The sequence below is a fragment of the Sorghum bicolor genome, chromosome 6, assembly GCF_000003195.3.
Source record: "Sorghum bicolor cultivar BTx623 chromosome 6, Sorghum_bicolor_NCBIv3, whole genome shotgun sequence".
NCBI classification, from domain to species: Eukaryota; Viridiplantae; Streptophyta; class Magnoliopsida; order Poales; family Poaceae; genus Sorghum; species Sorghum bicolor.
Genome location: NC_012875.2, coordinates 57497174 through 57521165, shown reverse-complemented (window position 1 = coordinate 57521165; position 23992 = coordinate 57497174). Strand labels below are relative to the sequence as shown.

At 42.9% G+C, this 23992-nt stretch overlaps 4 protein-coding genes across 8 annotated transcripts; 1 reads left to right on the top strand and 3 right to left on the bottom strand.

Moving 5' to 3' along the window:
* LOC8079546 lies at positions 1653–4257 on the bottom strand. 4 transcript variants are annotated; one of them, XM_021462833.1, is made up of 5 exons: positions 4064–4257; positions 3047–3800; positions 2852–2932; positions 2529–2714; positions 1653–2359 (listed from the first exon to the last, which is right to left on the bottom strand). In XM_021462833.1, exons 2-5 carry the CDS (start codon positions 3785–3787, stop codon positions 2051–2053), a joined length of 1317 nt encoding a protein of 438 aa, XP_021318508.1. In that variant the 5' UTR covers positions 3788–3800; positions 4064–4257; the 3' UTR covers positions 1653–2050. The 4 variants fall into 4 exon arrangements, with proteins under 4 accessions (XP_021318508.1, XP_021318507.1, XP_021318510.1 ...); XM_021462832.1 differs by having other exon boundaries at positions 2852–3800; XM_021462835.1 differs by having other exon boundaries at positions 2065–2199; positions 2852–3800.
* Positions 6163–12680, top strand: LOC8068446 (MICOS complex subunit MIC60). Its single transcript, XM_002448563.2, has 12 exons — positions 6163–6425; positions 6506–6569; positions 7424–8098; positions 8676–8762; positions 8925–9080; positions 9227–9304; positions 9669–9761; positions 9850–9969; positions 10652–10729; positions 11082–11261; positions 11755–11856; positions 12171–12680. Exons 1-12 carry the CDS (start codon positions 6415–6417, stop codon positions 12399–12401), a joined length of 1875 nt encoding a protein of 624 aa, XP_002448608.1. The 5' UTR covers positions 6163–6414; the 3' UTR covers positions 12402–12680.
* LOC8068445 (BTB/POZ domain-containing protein At5g03250) lies at positions 12874–16738 on the bottom strand. Its single transcript, XM_002447137.2, has 5 exons — positions 15770–16738; positions 15553–15668; positions 15091–15160; positions 13627–14865; positions 12874–13512 (listed from the first exon to the last, which is right to left on the bottom strand). Exons 2-5 carry the CDS (start codon positions 15621–15623, stop codon positions 12982–12984), a joined length of 1911 nt encoding a protein of 636 aa, XP_002447182.1. The 5' UTR covers positions 15624–15668; positions 15770–16738; the 3' UTR covers positions 12874–12981.
* LOC110436156 (phytoene dehydrogenase, chloroplastic/chromoplastic) lies at positions 16766–22455 on the bottom strand. Of its 2 annotated transcripts, none has more exons than XM_021462447.1 (15): positions 22054–22455; positions 21359–21598; positions 21147–21279; positions 20938–21026; positions 20778–20835; positions 20099–20254; positions 19782–19930; positions 19289–19408; positions 18889–19102; positions 18708–18810; positions 18537–18584; positions 18330–18375; positions 17800–17987; positions 17528–17690; positions 16766–17406 (listed from the first exon to the last, which is right to left on the bottom strand). In XM_021462447.1, the coding sequence occupies exons 2-15, from the start codon at positions 21533–21535 to the stop codon at positions 17338–17340; spliced, it is 1713 nt and encodes a 570-aa protein (XP_021318122.1). In that variant the 5' UTR covers positions 21536–21598; positions 22054–22455; the 3' UTR covers positions 16766–17337. The 2 variants fall into 2 exon arrangements, with proteins under 2 accessions (XP_021318122.1, XP_021318123.1); XM_021462448.1 differs by having other exon boundaries at positions 21359–21595.

The window sequence follows — 23992 nt, the reverse complement described above, 5'->3', positions numbered from 1 at the left end:
CCACAGATCGGCTTCAGAACGTGTTTCCCCCCCCAAAAAAAATGCAAATATGATTATAGTTTAAAAAAATGCAAATATGATCGATGTGGATTGGAGTGAACTTTATTATTTTTTCTCTCTCTTTTTTTTTAAACGGTCGGTAGGAGCTTTACCGAACTTGTATTGATACAGAAGAGAACAAGCACTATACAAAACAATCACACAAAAGAAACAAACAACCACAAAAAACTAAGCTATGCCTCAAGCAAGGGAGGTAGGAATGATCTCAAAGATTTTTGGCTCCTGCTGCACACCATTCTCGCCTCTTCCTTTATCTTGACAATAAGTGATTCCGTTGTGTTATGGCGGCGATCATCCAAAGGTAGTTCAAAGTTGGAAGATTTTGACGAAGCTAAAAATGACTTGCGTTTGTTTTGGAACGGTGGAAAGAGCAAATTACCCACCAGCCATCATCCATTTCCTAAACTTGTATCGCAGTTTGAACTTCCAAGGGCAGGTTCTGTAATTGAACCAGAGATGCTACTGCGTTGCCCCTGCATTTGGGGTGGTCTTTATCTTATAGCAAAATATAATGTAGTCTCTCTAATATGCATGATCCCAGCCTCAATAGCATCCTTTTATATAGAGGAAACAAAGAAAGTGTGTGTGATCTTGCTGGCAATATATATAGCCCTGCGGGAACATGCATTGACTGGATGTTGCGAATTTATCTGACAAATATTTATATGATTACATCTACTTCAGTGCTACTCCAGAGAACTATTCAAGTTCAGACTTGAGCGGGTAATGGTGTGGGATCTTTTCCATGAACTCTGAACAATCGTGACATTTGAGTATTTGACCGCGTATATCTTCCTGCAATTCCGAGCGATATTTCTGATGGCTGAAACCAGATACCACGGTCTGTTGGGATGGGAGTGGCTGATTCAATTTGAGTACACCTGATCAATGAAAAAAATAATGTAGTAGAAACCAAAGCGTGCAGGAAAAATACAGGATTATTTTTGTTGGATGGATGTACTGGTTATTATAGATAGACGACCTACTGCAACGCAAAGCAACTGGACTCACAACAAAACGGTTAATTGCATGCATTTGTAGCTTTCAGATAACAAAACAGAATGCGATAAACACTACTATGTAATAACTCTTCATTGCTAATTTTCCTTTCTCTGGAACACCAGAACGGACTGACCAACTTCCTACCATAAATATGTAGAATAATCTAAGAAATGACTTGTTTTCTATTGGCAATGCATTAAAAAAATACTAAAACCTGGATGTTCTGAATGTTGTGGGAGGACAACACTAGAATCTATAAATAAAGGTAACCTAATTACTTGAAGCAACTTGGCTTTGCCTGTTGAGAACAAATCGCGCAGAACTGTTCCTCTAGATGAAAGTTCCTTTTCCATGAAAGCTCTCGGGCTTCTAATATGTATTTTATTTATAGTTTATACATTGATTTTTTTTTCCCACAAAACAGCATCGACAAACTGAACTTGCCCTATCTTATCAGTAAACCACATGCTAACAAGACCTGAAATTCAGTTCATGAATTACAAAGAGTTCTTTTTAAAAAAAGGTTAAACTGGACTTCATTTCATCGAAGGCATGGTGAAGAGATGAGGCTAAACATTTGCATTTGGGAATTTTGAACTGCTTTTTGCACATTACATTGCAAAGAGTGCAGTCATGCTTGACGATTGACATGAGTACAGAGTTACAGACTACAGACAAGGCCGTGTTTCCTTGTCTAGCTTGCCTGGCAGACAAAGGAGTTGAACCTTACTGAGTTAACCTTAAACTAGAGATATTTGATCTGGATGCAAATCATTGATCTACTAATAGGAAACGACACTTCTGTCCAGTGATCATCACCAAATTTATTAAGTCATGAAGCTTACATACAGATAAAAACTGATGAAGTCATAACCACATAAGACAACCCCCACAGCATTCCAAATAAGAAGAAGACCTCACCAGGCCGAGAAAACCCCCGAACTCCCGCCCCACCCTTACACACCAGTTGCCATTTGCAAATATTCTCCTATTCAAGGATAAAGAACCCCCTCAAACCAGATGCAATAATATGGAATTCCACATCTGGATACTCCTTTATAATGCTGCGGATCTTATCGTAGCCATTGTTACTTGGTGAGATGTCATCAGAAATAGTCATCGTCAATCTCCGAAGCCCTGTTGCACAACGGAGTATGATTTTTAGGAAATCAACTTCATCATCTTCTCCTTGCAGGCCATGAATTTCAACGACTTCAAGATTAGACAAAGAGACGTCTTCACTTTTCCAGTTGATAGGATGTTCACAAGGACAATTTACTGGGCACGAGACTCGTACCTGAAAGAAAATTGGAGTACAAGATCAACAACCAGAATGCAAAACTAAAGGACAATTCACTGCTATCTAAATTCAGTAGCCAACTAGATTACATAAGACAATTCACTGCTATCTAAATTCAGTAGCCAACTAGATTACATAAGTACAGGATCAATAGCCGAATGATTACCTTGTCACGTCTTAGGTCCACCTTAAGCCTTTGCATAATTGGTTGAGTCCGAAGCAGACACAACATCATTGGTCCAAAAGTATGCCCCTCTATGTCGAGATCCAGCTCTAAAACAGTAAAAACAGTCACTGGAAGATGAACTATCAGTTGTGTAATGCTCCATTCTGCATCCAGAAGACCATTTGACTGCATTCAACAAAGTGAGTGTCCAATGTTATCAACAGAGGAAATTTTCATCACATGAAGAAAACCATTTAGCTGCATATAATAAAATAAATAATTTCGGTGTTTGGAAGAGAAGCCTAGAGAAGTAGCAAACGCACATTATCAGAACTCATTATGATCAGTGAGACGACATGAAATTCATCTAGCTTACGCTCCTTTATGCTCACGAGGCTCCATATCTGTCCGAACCCAACAGTAACGCACGAATAAGTGCAATCCCAACTGAGTTTCTTCAGCATTGGGGCTGAGAAGGAGAAGCTGAAGCCTTTGGCAATATCGACGTGCAGTGTCACCTCCTTAAGCACTGGGGTCGCGATGTCAATGCGGCAGATGTCATGAGTAGTTATCTCCAAGCTGAGCTCCTCAAGCGACGGCGAGTGAACAATCACCGTGTCAGCATGTTTGAGATCGCTGACGTTCAGGATGTTCAGGATGCGCAGACACGGGCAGAGGAGGAGGAGGGCGCCAAGATCGATGCAGCATGATTGCAGGTGAAGGTTCTTGAGCGCAGTGAACTCGCCGGACTGTGGCAAAGTAATTGGGAGGCTTCCCATCAACTCAAGACCAAGGTAGGAGGTGCATTCAAAGCAAGGAAGCTCGACGGCGTATTCTATTGTGGGGTGGATCATCACAGAGACGATGAGTTTCTCCGGCAACACAAGTGCAGCGCAGAGGAGAAGCAAGGATACGTCCCCACCCCAGTCTTCTTCCATCCAGCTCGACGACAAATTGATGTCGAGGAGGTCCACCGAGGAACGGGTGATCCCGGCGAGCGCTGACACGACAGTGAGGGGGTTGGCGCACCAGAACGTGAGCTCGGGAAGCTCAGTCCAGAGGTCGCGCCAGCCGCGGGATACCGCTCCAGCGCACGCAGCTTCAGCGACGGACCTGAGACGGACGAGAATCTCGAGGAGCAGGTCCTCAGGGAGGCTGCTGATCCTGTCCTCTAAGCTTTGCTGGGACCGGCGGCGATGGCCACCTCCTTGCTGCTCCGGCGGTGGGTACACTAAGCGACGCCCGGACCTGAGCTGCATTGTCCCCGCTTAGCTGCCAAAAAGAAAAATGAGCGTGGAGGGTGAGAAAAATAGCTGATGCGTGCAGAATAAAATGTAGAGTGAAATCTAACTCCTACAATAGATTCTGAAACTTTTGACAACGTGAGCAGGACGATTATCCTCTCGTCTTCAGTAAAAGTAACCAATTTCGAAATGGATCAACAGCTACAGCTATTTTCACATCTAATCGCCATCGACAGATCAAAACATTCGAGGGGATAAGAAACAATCTCACATCAGAAGCAGATTTGGTACCTTGATCGGAGTGAGACAAGGATGGATTGGGGGACGGTGGGGGACGGCAGTGATGGAGAGCCTTTGTCGGTTGCCGCACAGTTCACCTAATGGAGACGACGGCGGCACGGCGGCGTACAGGGGAACGCAGGGCGTTTCGGCCGCCCTGCATTTGGTTTTGGAGCGGGGTCATTTGCTTTTGGAATTTTTACCGTTGCCGCGCCCTGCGCTGGATGCCCTGGATGTGGATCAGTTCCTTGAGAAGCCCGTGGGCCCTGGTCCAAGCCCAAGGATTTTATGTGGAGACCAGCACAAGCAAAATTAATTAGGTCTTTGGTTTCCCTAAAAAAAGGGTTGGTGGGTCTCTATTTTTCCAAATTTAAACCAGTGTCACTCGGCAGTGCGAATTTTGGATTCAGAAAGTCACCCAGTCAACGATTCTCAACTTCCATCCGTCTAAATTAAAATTTGTTATATGTTCAATGGACTTAAACTTTGTCATCACCGTATCACAATCACAAATATATGTTTTGGACTATAGTCTCTCGTAGATCTACATGTTCTACAATTTTTTTTTGCTATTCTAATGGAGGGATAGTACATAACTTTTCTTATATAAGTTTATTTTTGACCCCTCATCTCTCCTGTCTTTGTCTAATTTTAACCCATAACTACAAAACCATCTAACATTGACACCTCAAAGATTAAAGTCATTTAATTTTGACCTTAGACCCATCTACAAAACACTCAAAACTGCCTTTGGATCAAAATTGAATGTTTTTGATAGTGATGTGAAAAAGTTAACCAAAAGCAACAATTGAGGGGCCAAAAGTGAACTTTATAAAGTACTTTGGTTTTTAAGTTATTTATTAATTTTTATGTATTTAGACATACTTATTGATAAATAGTTATCCACACATTAATGGATTTTTATCAAAAAATGAAAAATTTGAAATCATCATAAATTCCTAAAAATATAATCTATCTCATCCATATCTACAACTGATTTGGACTATTTCTCCATTCAAGTTTGGGCGAACAATTCAAAAAATGAGAACTTCAAATAGAATTTTGAGGTCGTAATTTTTTTTGAATGAACTTGGATGAAGAAATGATGAAGATCAAACTCGACAAGATATATAATTTTGTAGTTGATGAATTTTTTATTTAAAATCATGTACGGTCCTAAAATTGTATTTGAAGTCTTGTATTCTGATATTCATTTTTTTTGAATTGTTCAAACGAATTTGGATGGATAAACTATCAACACTGAAGTTAGATCCTGATGAGATATACAACTTTGTCGACGATGACTGTTACATTAGAATTATTTACTTTCCCAAATTTATGTTTAAAGTTCTTAGGTTTTGATATTCAAAATTTATTTGAATTGTTTGAATGAACTTGGATGAAGAAATAATCTAAATCAAAGTTGTAGATCTCGATAAGTAGAATATACTTTTAGAGAAAACATGGTGCCAAAGTTTAATTTATAATAATTTTAAACTTTTTATGACAAAAATATAATAAAGTGTAGATTATATTTCTTACTATGGAGAAATAAATATTCATAGATAAGTAAATTTAAATATATAAGCATATTCATAAATATTTAAACTAGAGCACTTAATTATTCTTTTTAGGCCCTTTAACTATTGCCTTTGTTTAACTTTTTTATTTTAACTATCAGAATCGTTTATTTTAACCTCGAGACGGGTTTTTTAGTGGCCTTTAAATGGCTCTGGGCTTTAAAGCTAAACGGTTTTAATAGTTGAGATGTTAAAGTTAGAAGTTTAAAATTTGATATAAATACAAGAGTTCATGGGGCTAAAAAAATAGACATAATCCATTTCATAATTTTTTGTACGATGGTATTGCATCATTGGTGAATTCCGTTGTTTTGACTGGCACATAATTCTAACCTTCCATTTTATATGCAGTGTTTTACTTTTTCTATTCTCTTCTACTTTAGCCCTTTGTTGGAACGCAAAGTTTTTTTTTTCTTTTTTTGAACATGGAACGCAAAGTTTTGATATGAATAATATAAAATTTTACAGGAAGCGGTTCATTTTCATGTAATAAATAAAAATATAAGAATCACGAAAAATTCTCGCATTCCAGGGGCCTTGAACTATCCCCAACTTTTTCTCCAAGCGTTCATTCAGGAAGCTCTCCGGCGACGCGCCGCTCACCCCCTTCGCCTCCCCTCCCCGCCGCCGCCTCTTCCTTGCCGCTGCCGCCGTCGCGTGGCACGGGGCGGTGGCCGTGCAGAGCGATCGGGTCCGCATCGCTCGACTGCCCCTCCACCTCCTCATCCTCAGTCCAGCGGCGAGAAGAACAAGGGGCGGTGGTCTCCATTGACATCGCCCACCATGCTGCGCCGGTACGGGCACTGACTCTGGTCTCAACCCACCACACCTTAGGGTTTCGATGTCTGATGCTCTGTTCTTCCTGCCACTGCAGGTGCATGCGGGATCTGCGCCCGCTGCGGTCTCTCGCGAGGGTCCCCAGACCGATCTCCGGCGAGGTACACGGTTCCGTCCCCATTGGTTGTTTGTTCCCGTTGTTGCCTGTTGTGTTAGAAGATTGGTTTTCCGTTTAAGCTTAGTCAGGAAAGACTTTTGAATTCGTGAATAGGCTAGGTAGATTGCTGCTGTCCTCATTAGTTTGGAAATGCTGGTAAGGCTGGCCATTGTATATGGTGTAACGGTAGGGAATTCTAGAGTTTCCACATTTTGAGATTGAATTAAATAAGCAAGGATTTTTTGGAATACAATGCTGTGATGTTGTGACAGGTGTGCTGATCCCCTTGTTCACTTGTCTGAGAAAGTTCCAGGATTTAGGATGATGAGGGGACTCAAGCTAATAGTAATGTCTACTTATTGGTTATGAAAGTAATGTCAATCCCATTTCATGTGTGGTTCAGGTATTCAATATTGAGATACATAAGTTCATGTCATATTGGAGTACTGTTAGTGACTGGCATACTGATCTCCACACAGATAATTGAGATGCTTTATTTTCTTAATCAGGGATAATTGAGATACATAAGTTCCCTGCTGTGCCTGATTGTTGTAATGTTATTGGTTCCTGTTTTAGTAAGCTTTGGATGGAGTTATTTTAGTTGTGATACTTAAGCTCATGTCGCGGTGAATGCTATATCCCACTTGGATTGGAGTAGTGTTACATATGGCCATGTTGTTTGTTGGTTAATCCTAACGAGGTCGGAGATTCTTTTATCTTAGTATGCTATGTCCAGTTTTTCCTCCCCATGTAGAGCATCGAATATAATCCTGCTGTAGTTATTTTTTCCTACTGCTTTCATAAAGCTTGTCTAGATAGTATATGTTCAGTGGAACTGACATGACCTATCTGGTCCAGAGTCCAACATTCCTTAAATCTAGAAGCAACTCAACAAAGGCATCTCCAAAGAGTTCTACACAGAATGCCGCCCCAGGTCCTCAAGGACAACCCTCTCAGTCAGGAAGTAATGTTTCAAAGCTTGTTCTTGGAACTCTTGTGGTTGGTGCAGCAGCTATGGGTGCACATCAACTTGGTTATATAGATCTTGAATTTAAGGACAAGAAATTGCCTTTTAGCTTAAAGAAGGAAGATGCTGTAAAGGTGTATGAAGATCTGAAGATTCCTTCTGAACAAAAGGTTGGCCAGACACAAAACGTGTCAGGACCAAACACTGAGATTGTTCAAGAGGGTAATAATGAGGCTAATACTCCAAAGGACGTTCGAAATGACAGGGTGGGGGCACCAGAGGTTCCAACCAATGGGGATCAGCCTGTTCCTGCAGAGGAAAAGAAATCAGAAACCCTAGCCCATGAGACACATCCAGTTCCAGATGAACATGGATCTGATACTAAAATGCCATCTGAAGATTCTACAGCATTTGAGCTAAAGACAGTTCCCGTCGATGATAATGAATCTGGTGAAGTTCCTCATGAACAGCAAACTGATAAGGCAGACAGCACAGTTCCTCCTGTACAGTCAACCCCAACAACAGTTAGTACTTATGATCACCCCACAGGTCCAGATGTACCAAAGGTATATTACATATATTCCTCTGTGTTCATTGCTTGCCTTCTTATCATAACATTTGCATGTTCATCGATAGAGGATAGTATCTTTGTTTCCTAGTTCCAAATTGGCACTTGAACAAATTCTGAGTGTAACATGGATTCTATATCAGGTACTATTGGTCTTATTAAATTCCTATAAAAATTGCAAATGAAATTTTCTTGCAGTTTGGTTTACATACATCAGTGTAGGTAGCCCTACATAGTGTGCATGTCTCACGGTTTATTGTTGCATTGATGCATCTGTGTTTGTCTATGACTTATTGACTACTTAACTTGACCAGACAGCTGGCACTCTTGAACAACATTTTGATTGTGGACTGGTTTTGATTTATAGGACTGTTAATTTGAGTTTTTGTCACAGGGATCCCACACAGTTTAGCTTTACATTGTTATAAACTATTTTATTTCTTTGTAGTCACTTCAGCTTCCTCCATCTGTAGTATCCATCTAGCACAAATGTTGAAACTCTTTTATATTACTATCCTGCTTTCTCAATGGTTGATGATGTTGTTTCTGATTATTGAATTGATCCTTGTCTGTAGGATCTCACTGGAGCTGGTGCTGTTGAACAGAAATCTCTTGCTGAGACATATTTACTGCAAGATGAACCTGATGTTTCAAAAGATGCAGTAAGTTCAATGTTCTAATGTTTTTAGATTATAAGAATATGATAAATGACTTTCTATGGGCAAAGAGGTGTCTAAAAATAATTTGATGACACTTAAATGACAATTCTTCCATGTTATTTACTTGACTATTCTTTTTTTCTTTTCTTTTTCTGAAAAAACCAGACCGTTAAGGAAAAAAGAAGTGATGAAGTTATTCGTGAAAAAACTTCTGAAGATGGTAAGATTGTACTTGATATCATTGAGGCTATTCATGCTGCCGAAAAGAAGCAGGCAGATGTAGATGCATACATGTATTCAGAAGAGAGAAGAAAGTTGAAGGTACTCATTTACATTTTTATCTTTTTTGCTTATCTATGGTCTTTATTTGCTGAGGATATAAGGTTCAACACTAGTTTGAAAAGACATCAGGGCCAGGGAAGTAATGTATGCAGAGGAACTCATGTCTACTTCATACATTTTCTCAGGAAAAGTATGAAAAGGAGCTGAAAGACACCAGGGCCAGGGAACTAATGTATGCAGAGGAGGCAGCAATTCTCGATAAGGTATGAAGTAATGAAGTAGACATGATTTGATCCATATTATGTTTTCTTAGATTTCTAAATGTAAATACTACTGTTAGTGCCTTTAACAAAATCTTTGGCTGTCATAATGTACTTGTAATACTAATTAGTATAGCTATATCATGTGAGGCTCTGTTTTTCTGTGAAAGTCTGAATATTTTTGAATTCTTCTTTTTAAAAACACCTCAGTTTAAAGCAAAAGTGCAGAATATTCTCAGTACAATATGCATGTTATCTTTAAATTATTCAATGTAGGCTATAATTATATATGAATCTTTTGTTTGCAATGAATTTCTGATAAATTATTTACTATTGTCATGTTTTTCAATTATCTTGCTGTTCTCAGGAGCTAAAGAAAGAGAAACTGAAGAATGCTGCTGCAATAAAGGAACTGCAAGAAAAGGCTGAACAAAAATTGCAGGATGAGCTGCAGAGGAAGGTGTGTCAGATTCAATATATGTTTAGGTTCTCTTCTCTATATATTCTAATTCATTAAGTAACTGAACTTAGTACTCCTGATTTAACAGGATGAAGAAACAAGCCAACAAATTGAGAAGGCTCAAGAGATAGCAAAAGCTGAACTGGCTGCAGCTGTTGCAAAAGAGAAAGCATCCCAGATTGAACAGATCGCTGAAGCAAACCTCAATGTAAGGACTGAATGCAATTTTGTTTAGGGCTGCGCTCTAAATGGCTATTGATGTGAACTAGCTTAAAATGCATGTCAGGCCTACTGTGGTGCCTCTCCAATTGGCTTTGCACCTCTGTTTTGCAAAACGGAGGCCTGTCTAACTTAAATGATTTGGTGCACATGTGGTTGTGGCCTCCCTGATTTAGAGTATATGTACTGTTTTGGATTCTACTGACTACTAAATACTAGTAGTGGCAGTTTCTGCCCACACTGCTTCCCTATCACTCACTTTTCCCTTTGAATGTTCCTGTTGCCCCATTCTTAGCCAGTGATGCTATTAGGATGTTAAGCAGCACAATGGCTGGATGTCTAAAAACATTTTAAAAAAAAATTGGTTCATCTGTAAGCTGCATTTTTACTGATGTAGGTTCAGCATTTCACTCTTCTTCTATATGTCATAATAATATATGTTCTGGATTATGATGAACACGGATCCTCTACAACTTCCTCACAGTTTGAAGTCTACCATTCAAACGCTCTCCAGATGTTATATCCACCAAATCATTATTACAGCCAGCAAATTTGATTATATATGTTTGCTGTGGCAGTATATTATATCTTAAACTGCTAGAAAAACAAGTTATGCATAATTTCAGCTTGCTTGCACTTGGTTCTAACCTTATTTTGTGTTTTGATTTCAGATTGATGCGCTGTGTATGGCATTCTATGCACGATCTGAAGAAGCTAGGCAAAGTCATTCAGTTCATAAGCTTGCTCTGGTAAGTTAACTTGAATCCCCTTATGTGCTTGCCTCCAAGTTCTAACTATTGAAAGCTTTATGGTCAACTTAGGCCTTGTTTAGTTCACCCCAAAAACCAAAAACTTTTCAAGATTTCCTGTCACATCGAATCTTGCGGCACATGCATAGAGCACTAAATATAGATGAAAATAAAAACTAATTGCACAGTTTACCTGTAAATCGCGAGATGAATCTTTTAAGCCTAGTTACTCCATGATTGGACATTGTTTGTCAAATAAACGAAAGTGCTACAGTCCCAAAAACCAAAAAAATTCGGAAATATCCTCTCTTTTCATGTATCATAATGACAAAATTCTTAAATTTCCATGCAGGGCACTCTTGCTTTGGAACACGCTTTATCCAGTGGATCACCAATCCGCTCAGAAGTGGAGCTATTGCGTAAATCTGTTGAAGGCATTGACAAAGATTCACTGTTAGAATTGGCTCTTTCGTCACTCCCGGAAGATGTTTTAGATTATGGATCAGATACACGGATAGGGTTGAAGCAAATGGTATATTTTTCTCCTTTCTTTTTTCCGAAAACAAAAGGTGGTCTGAAAAGCCATGGCTGAAAATACTGTTCTCTGATTTATCGTGAGAGAAAAACACTGTTGGCTGGCAGAAAAAGTACGGCTTATAAGACAAGCGTACGATATTTTGATTATGTGACACTATACTAAAATATCAAGCTATTTCTGTCTAAGACAGCATACTTTATTATTCTGAGTGGATTATGGAATTTAGAATACTTACAGTTAAATAGAATGTATAATATTCCCTATGACAATATGCTTAGTTTCTTACTATGCATTGAGCAATTGTTATGAAAAAGAAATGCATATATTTTGGTTTTTTGAGCCCTGACCAGTTCTAGACTTCAATTAGCATAAACAGAATGCGAACCACAATTTTTTCTGTGCCTCTTGTCATGAATGCTTGTTTAAAACCATCAGTTTTGCTACCCAAAAGCTAAATGGCTAAATTAATATATCTTTTCTCGTGCAGTTTAACTCCTTGAAGGAAACTATCAGACATTTCAGCCTTCTACCAGCAGGTGGTGGTGGAATCCTGGCACATGCTGTTGCTCGTGTTGCTTCTTCAATCAAGGTAAATGCTAAGGAAATCATTTCTTTGACCAGTTTGATAAGTGATTATGCAATTGTGAGTTCTATATTGATGTTCCTGATATATTTTTTCTGTTATTGCTGTTCCTGGATCTTTGATCAAGAATCGTCTAATGATATGCTAATACTGAAATCTATAACGTGTCTCATTTCTACTTATAGGACAGGTACTGTGTTGTGTCACTGTAACCATTCCTGGTATTCCTAATTGGGCCTGTTGGAGTCTTAGTACCTTGCTGTAGTTGTTATTATCCTTGCGATTTTAAACTGAGTTGCAATATTTCCATTTGTTTTCAGATTAAAGGTGATAACGCTGGAGATGGCATTGAGTCTCTTATAAACAAAGTAGAAAGCTTGATTGTGGATGGAGACTTGAGTACAGCAGCTGATGCCTTGGAGAAAGGGTTACATGGAACTGAAGCAGAGGAGATAGCTACCGAGTGGGTGAAGCAAGCCAGGAAGCGCGCCATTGCGGAGCAGACACTTGCGCTCCTTCACGCTTGTGCTTCTTCGACCACGTTCTCATGATTTTGACAAGCCATTTTTTTTCCTTCCTTTTGTTCGACTGGATTTTGCCGGTTTCGGTACTCTGTGCAACCGCGTATTTTTCCCAGACCATGTTGCAAATGCGTGGATGGTGAACGAGAAAATCAGATACAAATACTATAGGAGCCACTCGGTCTCAAAGTGGGCCCCTGCCTAACTTTCCTCATGTAAACAGAGCTAATAAGTTTTGCCCTGTAGCTACTTGCTGTTCTTGACATTGTAGTGGCCAGTTAAAGCATTGTTTTTGGTACCATTGTTGAAGGATTCTTGGTATGCATGAACAGTTCTACAAGGGAGGTCAGTGGTATATATTTTTGCTCATGGTAGGAACCTACTCCTACAGTTACGTATACATAGTGGACGAAAGAACCTTGGGAAGCATCTCAACTACCTGATAAGAAATTTACAAACGTTCTAAATAAAAAACTTGCGTTCCATCAAAACAATCTGAAAAGAATGAACCAATGAGCTTTGTACCTATGAGTAATATCATCATCAGATAGTACTGCTACATCTCAAACAAATTAATTAACGCACGCCTAAACCTTCCCTTATCAACTTATTAACACCCGAAATCGAAGGACTTGCGCCTCTTGCCGCTGGCGCCCGGCAGCGGCGGCGGCTGCAGCTGCTGCCGCGACGACGACGACCTCCCGCAGAGCCCGAGCCTCCCTAACAGCCGGCTCAGGGCGCTCTTAGTCTTAGGCTTCCCCTTCCCCGGGCGGTGGATCTCCGCCACGCTCATCGCAGGCGACGACGGCTCGTCGTGCCTGGCCGCCGCGAAGCCGTCCTCTTCCGTCGTCACCTCGGACAGTGACCCGGCCGCGACGAAGTCCAGGTCGTTGTCGGACCTCCTCCGTTGCAGCACGCAGTTGTCGGAGCTGGAGCCCTGGTCGGCGTTGTCCGACGCGAAGAACCACCCGGACACCGTGGTGCGCAGCCGCAGCTGCTCGAAGAAGAGCACCTGCACTACTACCCGCAGCGGCAGCCGCTCGTTCTGCGCCGCGTGCGTGCACGCCTCCAGCGACAGCTTCTGGCAGTTCATCAGCCGGCACAGCTGCTCCCGCTCCGAGTCCGTCAGCCACGGGTGTGCCTGCATCATATCGCGCCACGCACACACACGTATCGTCAGTTAATCACATATTCACACGATCATTATATTCAGTCGATTCATTCAAGGCTCAGGTGCAGCAGGCAGATCGATCACCTTGAGGTAGATGTCAATGGCGCGGTAGAGGCCGTCGTCGATTGCCCGGGCGTAGTCTGGGACGAGCGCGGCGATGGTCTGGAACTTGGAGGGCTTGAGGTTGGCGTCCGTCCCGACCTCCGCGAGGTACCCGTCGACTAGCTTGGCCACCGAGCAGACAGGCCTGAGCTCGGCCGGCGGAGCGTCGACCAGCTGTCCCTCGTCCGTGGTCTCCGGCGACGCGGCGAACGCAGGCGGGGTCGTCACCATGAACTGCTCCAGCATCCGCTGCACGCTGTCCACGTCGTACAGCGTCTCCGCTGAGTATCCGGTGTTGGGTATCAGCAGGTCCTCCAGCGCGGCCTCCTCGAGCTGGTTGCCAGCCCTCCTCTCCAGCGCGTCCCGGCACGCCGCGGCGGCGTGCAGGACCGTCGCGACGCGGAGCAGACCGAGCAGGAACCGCGTCGGGGTGACGCTCTTCTCGACAGGGAGCAGCGCGACAATCTCCTCCAGGAGGGTCCTCTGATCGCCGGCCGAGAACACGGCCGCGGTCCCCGACGCTCCGGCTCTGCCGCGGCTGCTGCCGTCGCTGTTGTCTCCTCGCCGCCTGACCCCGGAGAGGTGGCGCCTGGCGTAGTGCATCAGCGAGCCGGCGACGTTCTCGGGGCTCATGCCCCTTGACCGCACCGCCGCGATGAGCCGCTTGTAGACGGGAAGGCCGAACGAGGACGCCTGCTCGTACCACCAGTCCGGGCCCGGCGACGGCGGCCTCCCGGCGGCGCCGATGCCGTCCCATATCGCCGTCTCCTCCAGGCTCTTCGCCGTGAAATACTGCAGCATCGGCCATCCGGTGAGCGTCGGGTCGGCGCAGGCCTTGTCCGCCAGCGAGTCGATGCACCGAGGCACGATGAGCAGGTCCTCGGCGGCAGGGAGCACGGCGTCATCGCACGCGTTCAGCGCGCGCACCGTGTCGTCCCAGCCGGCCAGCATCTCGGACAGGAACGACTCCGCCTGCTGCACCAGGTTCCCTTCGCCGTAGTCCTCGGTCATGGCGAGGTGCTCCGCCGCGCACCGCAGCGGCACGACGTTGCCCGCGTTCAGCTCCGTCTCGACGTCGTAGCAGAACCTGACCGCCAGCAGGAACGCCTCCGCCCCGCCGGGGACGTCGTCCAGACGCACGGTGCACGGTTTGCTGTCGTCGTCGCCGGTGGACTCGTTCACAAGCTTCTTCAGCGTGCCGCTATGGCTGATCAACTGAGTCTGAACAAGGAGAAATGATGCACATGGCATTTAGTTGCACGTTGTCATGAAAAAAGTGCATATTCGAAACTTACAAGTTATCTGACAGTCTAAAAGCATAGATGCATAGATTCATGTACTGGAACTTTAATTCATTCGGTGGGGCAAATGTGTGGGCATCGGCATTTCTAGCGTTGAGAAATGAGAATGTGATGAACACTGGGATTAATCTCGGAAAGCAAATACCTTGTGCAGGTGGAAGGACGTGTCTCCTACTTGGACGACCACATCGCTTGCAAGCTCCGTTATGCAAGTCCTGCAAGAGCGCCAAGATGTACAGGGGAGATACCAAAGATCAGTGGTTAATTTTTGTTGTTGTTGTTGTCTGCACTAAGGTTTTCAGAAAACAAAAAACCGTGTTATCTGAACATGAAGAAAAAACCCTGAAAACAGGAACGAAACCGGATCTATTTATGATACAAATTGGTTATGGAATTAGGATCGATAATTAACGACTACTACCACTACTGATCATCGATCCTAGATGCATGGAAACTTTGATCAGATTATAGCCTGAAGACAACGGAGCAATTAAGAAACTGTAACTATGGCGGCGCTGCAACTAGAAACAAAACAAATCCGCAATCGATCTGCATGCTGATGGGATAGTGGCCATGGCCGGCTGGGGATAGGAAATGTAGGACGTACCAGGTGCTAGGGTCTTGGAACTGGAAGCAGTCCGATGGCTTGGATCCGATCACCCTGGTCGCCGCCGCCATGAACTAGGCGTCCGGTTCTTCCCGCGGACGATCCGGGAACCGCAACTGCGCAAGAATCGATGGATCAAATCACGCGGCGCGCCCAATGTGCGGCTGGGCCGGGCACAGCGAGAACCCGCGAGAACTGTGAGTGTACTAGGACAAACCTATCGTGTGGTCTCGGTCCGTCGGCCGGCCGGCCGGCCGGCGAGTATCGGCGGCCGCGCGCGTCCGGGTCCGGCGCCACGTGACTCGGGCGGGCGGGAGCTGGGAGGACGTCGCAACTCGCAACGCACGCACGTACCGGATCACCTGAGGATCCAGTCGTTCAGGACGTACGTGCGCGACGGGCCGGGAAGCGAGCGGATGGATCCCAGTTGCTGACTAATTGGGCCACACACTCCACTGTGTCTCGTTTAATTTAGGCCTCGACGCATGAATTAGCAAGGTTAGCTTTGGTAGATAAGAGCTCTTTTGTTTGGATTGATGATCCTCCTAGTTCTATCATCCAACTACTTGTAAACGATGCAACTACCTTACTAAATCAATAAAGTTTCGCCGAAAGGCCTTTCAAAAAAAAAAGGAACGGGAGGAAAGGGCCGGGTAAACTCATCATTTGATAGTTGGTTGATTATTCGATCCATAAAGGTAGGCCGGATCAGTGGTTACATGGTCAGTCTTATGAAGTCTAAAATTGGTCAATTGAGCAGAAACCTATATATTAGCCTGATGGGTAAATGTGATGATCTAAGATGGACTTGAGCAAGGCTAGAACACATGGTGCAGATGATGATAACCATGTGCTCAGCAGGGAATTGCGAGGATTTAGAAGGGATCTTGTGTTGTCAACAATATTCATTGTTTTCAGTAAGGATCTAAAACCCCTCCTATTCGTTAAAAAAACACTGTCCATTTTATTGTCAAGATGTTAAATAAATTTCACCATCATGTTTCTCTCATCAAAATCGTGGGCTGCTGCTCGGCCCATGGAAGTAGCATATGGGCTCGCTTTCCCTTTCCTGGGTACGAGTATTTTCCACCCGCTCCTCTGCCGAGCCAGCAGGGGCTTGAGCTTTTTGCACATCGTCGTCGTCTTGTATGCGCACTACAGACTAGGAGTATATCCTAAACAGTCAACAAATAATTCTTTGGCAATACAAATCTAACAAGAAAAGGTATTATTGTTCTGATGCTTTCTTGGTCCAGTTACACTACTTCATTCAGGTAGATGTAACATCAGAGGCACACATCCAGCCATTGCTGGATGCAAGTTGCCAGATACTCATAAACACTCCTATATAATAGTCCAGTACAAACAGACAAGAGAAATGTGGCCAGTGACTGCTACAGCAGCTCTCCTGATAAAGTTCAGGGAGCAGGGGCCACCAAAGGTTTGCTAAGCTTACCTCAAGCAGAATGGACAAATCTTCCTGTGTGGTGGGATGAATTAACCGATTGATAGGAACCACCACCTGAAAGGGCTACAACACAAGTATCTCTCTAAGATCTCTTTATCGCCTTTTGCTTTCCCAAAGGTCTAACAATTGCTATGCAGGTCCTTTTTACATATATATCGCTTTTTCTGAATATGATATCAACTACAGTCACAATTCAACTCTAAAGAATTGTCAAAGGACCATAACAGGTGTCGCCAACATGACCATTTGGTGGGTTCCCATGAAATAGGCGATAAGATGGCACCCAGTGGGGATGACGATAGCTAAACTAACTAAAACTAAGATGGGACGGGAACTTCTTCGGATTGTAGGCTTTTCTGGCTCCTGAGAGCAAGCCTGCTATAATCCTGAAAGCAGTAAATGTTAATTCATTAGACGCAAAACATGTATCATACTGAAATAAATTCAACAACACAACATAGCAATCTGGTGCCTTTATGTACAACCAGTACCATGGTGAGTATTTACCTGCACTATAGACTGGGCGCAAAGCTTCCCGGATAAAACTGCACCTTCCATGGAAGCCAAGTATTTCTGCTTTGTGTAATCACCAGCCAGATAGAAACCCTCAATCGGTGACCTTTGGAGAGGTCGGCAAGGTTCACAGTTTGGAACAGTTTTGTAAACCGATCTGTCAAAGCAAGCCATAATACGAACATAAGGAAACAACACATAAAACTATCAGAGCTTGAGCTACTTATGACTATCTATCAGGAAGGGTCTTTGGCAAGTATCCTCACCTCGGTGTCTTCACAATATGATACTTAAGAATCTTTGCTTTACTCTGGTCGGCAGCAATTTCATCAGGAAATAACTTGGCTAGCTCTTCCATAGTTGCATCAATGATTTCAGTGTCACTTCGACCAATCCATTCATCTGCAGGAGCAAAGACCAACTCCAGCATTGAACGGTTTGGATCATAGTATTCCTGTAAAGAATTAGAAAAACAGAAGGAAAGAAACAGGTGAGTGTGCGGCTGTGCGCCCATGTCATTTGCTACCAAACATATCGTGATTCTTACAGACATGTTCACCAATGATTGAAGTCCTACACTTAATACATATATGTGCGCACATGACTAAAATTCATAACACACAAGATATTTATATTTCCACTTAATAATGAATTCCTTCTAAATCACATATAGTTAATAAAGTAAAATTCAGGTGGATATTGTATGACACATGTGAAGGTCCCTGAGGCCCTAGATACAATGAAGATATAGTATGCTAGCAATTATGGAATGATGATAAGCTCCTCAAGTTAGTACCTTGCAGGTTACTGACATGTCTGCATAGACACTTAAAAGTGAACTCCTGAAAAGAAAACAAACAAGGCATACAGTATTTAATACCGAACATGGACATTCAAACATGAATGACAGGGCAACCAGAATAGCACATAAAATATCTTGATAAATAATCATAATAAAGATTTACTGCACAAAAAATGCATGAACTACAGCTAGGAGAGATACCTGCTGAAAAGAAGATGGTCATATGTGTTTTTCAGCTTTCTGTCAAACCTGAGGTATTCAAAACAACAGAAATTCTCAGCGAAGCTTCAGGAATGTCTTGAGGAACAAGCATAACCAGACAAAGGACTCAAGTCATTTCCAATTCAGAACCAAATACTTCAAACAACTAACCATATATGAACATTGATAACAGGAACTCCCACCAACTTCTCCAGCTTCTTGAAGTAAGTAATTTCACTCCACTCTTGAGGTACAAGAAGCTTGAAGATATCAACTAAATACAAAGACTAGTCAGTTAAATTGAATAGCTGCACAGGAAACAAGGTTTATTCTTTATTGAAACAAATCACACCTGGTGCTGCACAAACATAAGCATCTCCAGTTATTTGAGTTCCATCGCTAAGTGCGAAGTGTTTTACAGTTCCATCAGGATTCAGCTCTATCTTCTTAATACGAGAATTCAAGCGGACCTCTCCACCCCTAGACCGAATGTGATCAACAATAGGCATGCATAGCCTTTCAGGTGGATTACCATCCAAGAATGCCATTTTGGAACCATGCTTCTCCTGCGCATTTACACAAAGTAATCTTTTCAAAGGTATATTAACGTTGCAAGTACATATTAGCATTTTCTTCTCAAGTAAAAATAAGAATATAGACAAGAATTAAGAATCGATATATGTAGGCTATTTCTCCAAACAGAACAGGCAATTAATATAGTGCACAATTAAATAAAGCAACAGCAGCTATACCTGAAGAAATCTGTTCAAAGCAATCAAAATGCACTGCATGGATAACTCATCAGGATTTATGAAATTGAGTGCCTTGGACATTGCAATAAAAACCTCATCGTTCACCCGATCAGGAACACCCTGTGCTGATCAAATAATTGTATCAGGCACCACATGAGACCATAAACAATAGAAGGATATATTACCATCCGTCCATCCGTAGTCCAAATGGCAAAAGTAAAACCCAATCTGAAGAACACTGTATGTGTATATCAGGTAGCACCCAAAAAAATCATTGCTCAGCCTAACTTTGCACAGAAAGGGGTTTACAACAAAACATAAGATAAGAACTTGAGCATATGAAGCATTTCCGTTTATGGATCTAACTATGCTCCTTCCAGAAGATATTACAAGAAAGGAAAATTACTGGCAAACTACAAGCTCTCTAATATTGATGAGATGGCAAACTGTTTTCTACACAGAGACTAGTCTAATCAACACATTTAACTCGTACCTGCTTTTTCATCCATTCTGAAACGGTTAAGCCATCTTGAGCTTCAACATAAGGTTGACCACCCACCATTGCTGGCAGAAGTCCAATTGCAAACTTCACCTTCTCTGGCCAGGTAAGCATTTCATTGTTTCTCAGTATGGCCCATATTCCTGTTAAAAGCACAATAGTGAATCATAGTATGACATCAATTAGCAGAGTTAAGCTCAACGGTAATGGTGTAGTGTTATTATTGCCACTAATAAACCCCCTAATAATGTCCATATTTTAGCAAAATGAGAGAACCTGTTGCGCTAACTCCAAATTGTTTATAATCTTACCGTTTACAGGTGCTGGCAAAGTTTCTGGGAAATCAAACCGGCTGAATTCTCCTGGCTTGTTTGGCATGGCAAATATCATGGAGTGTTCTTTCCACTGCAAACGATCCTCAATTCCAAGCTCACCAAACAGATTCTGTATGTTGGGATAAGCTCCAACTGAAACCAAAAATCCAAAATACATGGTTACATACACGTACACAATAAAGTGTCATTTACGCTAGGAAGGGAATAGTAGCAATCCAATGCTCAACTGCTCATGTGGACCGAAGAACATATATTTGACTATGGCATTATGGATACGATTGCCCATGGGTTAACATGGTTTATGTGACATTGAAACATGTGCTGCTGTATGTTTTAGTAGTCTGCAAACTTTCAGGCTATTTTGTCACTACTAGTAACTTAACAAAGTCCGTTTCACAATAATGATTTTGCACAGATATTTACAGATTATTCTTGAAAGAAACTCCTGCGCATTAGGAAAATCAAAAAGCATGATACAAGAAAAGTGCTTTAGGAGTTTGTGTGATGGTGTGCCTCAACAGTTTTTTTTTTTGAACAAGTAACAGGTTGTTAATATGTGTAGAAACCATCATACTAACTGTATTTTTTCTAATAGAAATAATCAAGAACATTAAATATCATGAAGAGAACCTTGAGGACCAGAACTGTAACTTACAAAAGATATGAAGCCCAGTCTCGTACCAATCCCCATCTTCATCCTTCCAAGCAGCTACCTATCAATGCATACAAAAAGAATCATAAAGGAACAAATGATGAAAACAGTAAATGAGAGCAATTCAGAGAGTGGCAAACAGTCATGCAAGTATCTATCAGACCTTTCCGCCCAAAACATCTCTTGCCTCAAGCAATATGGGTTTATGGCCAGCATCTGCCAGATACTTCGCCGTTGATAGACCAGCCAATCCTGCAAAAGTAACATTACAAATTAATAAAGCTAATACCCAATTAGTGGTTCCCTCGAAATTCCCCAACTTACAAAGGAAAATAACATTTGTGAAAACATTAATCATGAATTTCGTCAGACCTGCACCAGCAATCACGACCTGCAACGGTTTACTGGGGCGTTCGCTGTTTCTAAAAAACGAAGAGAGCTGCCCAGCTTCCAAATAGTTTATTGTGCTTTCTAGTGGAGGTCTTGGAAAATCCTTGCAGACAACCTGCAGAAAAGGCAATCAATTATGGTTTCACAAGAAACACAGTGAAAGCATGGAAAAAGTGAAAAACAAAAGGATTAACCTGCAAGGCAGCATGTCTACGGTGTGATCTCCTTCCTTTATTCCTTAAGATAAGATTTCTCACGGAAAAGCTCGAATGGTGAGTAGTCGCAAAACATCTCTGAGGAAGTTGTCCCGCAAAAGGTCTTGCTTGGCTAGCTCCAGTAATGTTCATAGATGAGAGGCAGCCAGTGTCCATGTTGAAGCAACTGTTGATGAAGTGTGGTCAGCTCCGCTTCAACCAATAAGCACAGGCAGACTACTGCAAATTCAAGAGGAGCCATTAGACCCACAGTTCATGAAGTCCTTCAGAGTATCGTGAGTAAACTGATCCAGGTTGCTAAATACTAACGAAGCCACTCTATGCTGAGAACAATTGATGGATTAATTAACGAGGCACAGAAGAAAAAAATTTAGCATGATCACGAGCAAGTTCTAGATAACTTTATAGCACCACCACCTCAGATTAAACAAGCAGCATCGCCCCTCTAGGTTCTACACTATCTCGTCCAGTCCCTACGCCACAGTTTCTATCAGACCATTGCGCCCAACAATCGCAGCCTGCTCCATACCCGTCCTAGACCAATTACAAATTACCGATGCCTTCAGAGCAGAGCCCTAAGAAATTCCCCATTTCCACAGCCTGTTACTAAATGAAAAGTGTCAGTGGGTCACCCATGCAAGGCGCTAGACGCCCCATTCCCAATACGGAAATACCTAGTGTTCTGGTGGTGCTCGTCGCCGGGCAAAGTGGCCAGTGGCAGCAGCGACGGTCGCAGGGACACCGGGGCTGCAGAGGGCGGACGCCGTGCCGGAGATGGTCGCGAGGATGCTGGGCCCCAGGTAGTGCTCGACTGAGCGCAGTCTCCTCCGGCCTCTGGATTGCGGCCGCGGCGAGCGGATGCAGGAAATCGGCCGCGGGCGAGACGAGTCCAGGCGGTGGGCTAAGGGGCGTGCGGGCAATTTAGTCCAGGCGGCGGACTTGGCGAGGCGGAGGCGGAGGCGGAGGCAGTGTCGTGGAGGCGGGGGAGCCCAGTTGCGAGGAAATGGGTGTGTACGTGGGCGATGATAAGGGGGAGGGGATGGAGGAGACGACCTCCGCATTTCGTTGGGGCGGTGGAAAGAGACAAGCGCACGACGAGACTCGGGTGAGGAGGGTGCGGTGGTGGAGGATGCCGGCCTTTTGGCGCCTGGTGCGCTCTACGCTTCCGTGGTATATACCGCTACGGTGCCACCGTCGGATAATATAAAAAGGAAGCCTAGTGGGCCTGTAACATCGCACCAATTTATGGGCCCGGACAGCACCACAAAAGTGGACTCAGCAAAGAAGCCCAGCTCTATTGTCTCTAGCTAGTCCCAATATATGTTTTATGAGACTATAATGCACATTAAATAGTTTTTCTCCTCGTACTTAGTGGTGTTCTTCGTTCGCTTAGTAGAGCTCTTCGTTTTGTTAGCGGATTTTTAGGTTTTTGGAACAAATTTTGCCAAACTGTTAGAGATGAGATTTTTTTTTGGAACAAATTTTGCCAAACTGTTAGAGATGAGATTTTTTTCCTTCTCATATTATTTTGGAAGTTAACAAATAATAAGATTTGAGAACGAATTTTGCCAAACAGTCCTCAAACCCCCGAGTCATCTGAGGAAAGAAATAAATTAGAAATCTGTCCTAGAAAAAGTTTTCCTTGGGGCATCGAATGCCTAGAATTACACTTATAAATGTATTAAAAAGTGGAATAAATTAATTGTGAATCAATTCTGTAAACTTATCTTTGCAACATATTTCAAATGTTATATAAAACATATAACTTCTAAAACTCGATAGAAGTCAGATACTACCATAGTATTATGATCATATTTACTTCTCATCTAAATCTTTTTTCGCTCCATTACATTGAATATTTAGACACATACATGAAATATTAAATATAGATTAAAAATAACTAATTACACAATTTGCATATGTTTTGCGAGATAAATCTTTCAAGCCTAATTAGTATATATTGCGAGGGACGAAGCTAGAAAAAAATTAGAGAGAGGCTGAACAAAAGTGTTACATCAACTTTGCTCTCGATAAAATAAAATTCATAAAATATATTAAAAAATAAATGTCTTAGCCCATCCTACTTTCCACTTCTATGTCTAAAATTAGAAGGGTGCACTGGCTTCATCCCTGCTAATCGCTTTAGTTACAAATGTGCTATAGTACCAAAAACTTTGTTATAGATATGCTATAGTGCCAAAAAAATTCTTTTCGTGAAGTAAAAAAAGCCCTATATCACAAGATACCTACAAACGCAGATTCTAATGACTTGCTGCCAGCAAAACTAAACCCGAAATCAGATGGCGTCCTCGTCCAGTGCACACGGAAATAGGTTGAGGTCGAATGAGAATGGGAGTGGTGCGCCGTTGCCGTTGGACGCACGTGTTTCGCTTTGTGCATTTGGTTCAACCGAGATCGACATCGGCTTCTCCTCTTGGGCCACCGGCCCACGCTACGCCGGCGAGCTGCACCCCTGGTCGGGGCCGTCGTCGCTGACAGATCCCCGGGCACCGGTGCCCTTCCGCTTCGCCTGTGGCCACGCCGGCGCCGGCGCGGCGTCGTCTGCGCTCGACGGCACGCCTAGACCCATCGGCGCCATAGTTCAGGTCTAGC

What these genes read in the sequence shown, in the direction of transcription:
- LOC8079546 (XM_021462832.1), bottom strand. Translation starts at nt 3,787, where the DNA reads ATGCAGCTCAGGTCCGGGCGTCGCTTAGTGTACCCACCGCCGGAGCAG. An exon ending in TCATAATGAGTTCTGATAAT is followed by an intron (nt 2,715 to 2,851) that starts GTGCGTTTGCTA and finishes TGTTGAATGCAG; the next exon opens with TCAAATGGTCTTCTGGATGC. An exon ending in TGGACCTAAGACGTGACAAG is followed by an intron (nt 2,360 to 2,528) that starts GTAATCATTCGG and finishes ATTTTCTTTCAG; the next exon opens with GTACGAGTCTCGTGCCCAGT.
- LOC8068446 (XM_002448563.2), top strand. An exon ending in CTGATGTTTCAAAAGATGCA is followed by an intron (nt 8,763 to 8,924) that starts GTAAGTTCAATG and finishes TGAAAAAACCAG; the next exon opens with ACCGTTAAGGAAAAAAGAAG. An exon ending in AAGAGAGAAGAAAGTTGAAG is followed by an intron (nt 9,081 to 9,226) that starts GTACTCATTTAC and finishes ACATTTTCTCAG; the next exon opens with GAAAAGTATGAAAAGGAGCT.
- LOC8068445 (XM_002447137.2), bottom strand. Translation starts at nt 15,623, where the DNA reads ATGGCGGCGGCGACCAGGGTGATCGGATCCAAGCCATCGGACTGCTTC. An exon ending in TTCCAAGACCCTAGCACCTG is followed by an intron (nt 15,161 to 15,552) that starts GTACGTCCTACA and finishes GCGCTCTTGCAG; the next exon opens with GACTTGCATAACGGAGCTTG. An exon ending in CGTCCTTCCACCTGCACAAG is followed by an intron (nt 14,866 to 15,090) that starts GTATTTGCTTTC and finishes CTCCTTGTTCAG; the next exon opens with ACTCAGTTGATCAGCCATAG.
- LOC110436156 (XM_021462447.1), bottom strand. Translation starts at nt 21,535, where the DNA reads ATGGACACTGGCTGCCTCTCATCTATGAACATTACTGGAGCTAGCCAA. An exon ending in CAGAATGGATGAAAAAGCAG is followed by an intron (nt 19,409 to 19,781) that starts GTACGAGTTAAA and finishes TGATCAGCACAG; the next exon opens with GGTGTTCCTGATCGGGTGAA. An exon ending in GCGCCCAGTCTATAGTGCAG is followed by an intron (nt 17,407 to 17,527) that starts GTAAATACTCAC and finishes TACTGCTTTCAG; the next exon opens with GATTATAGCAGGCTTGCTCT.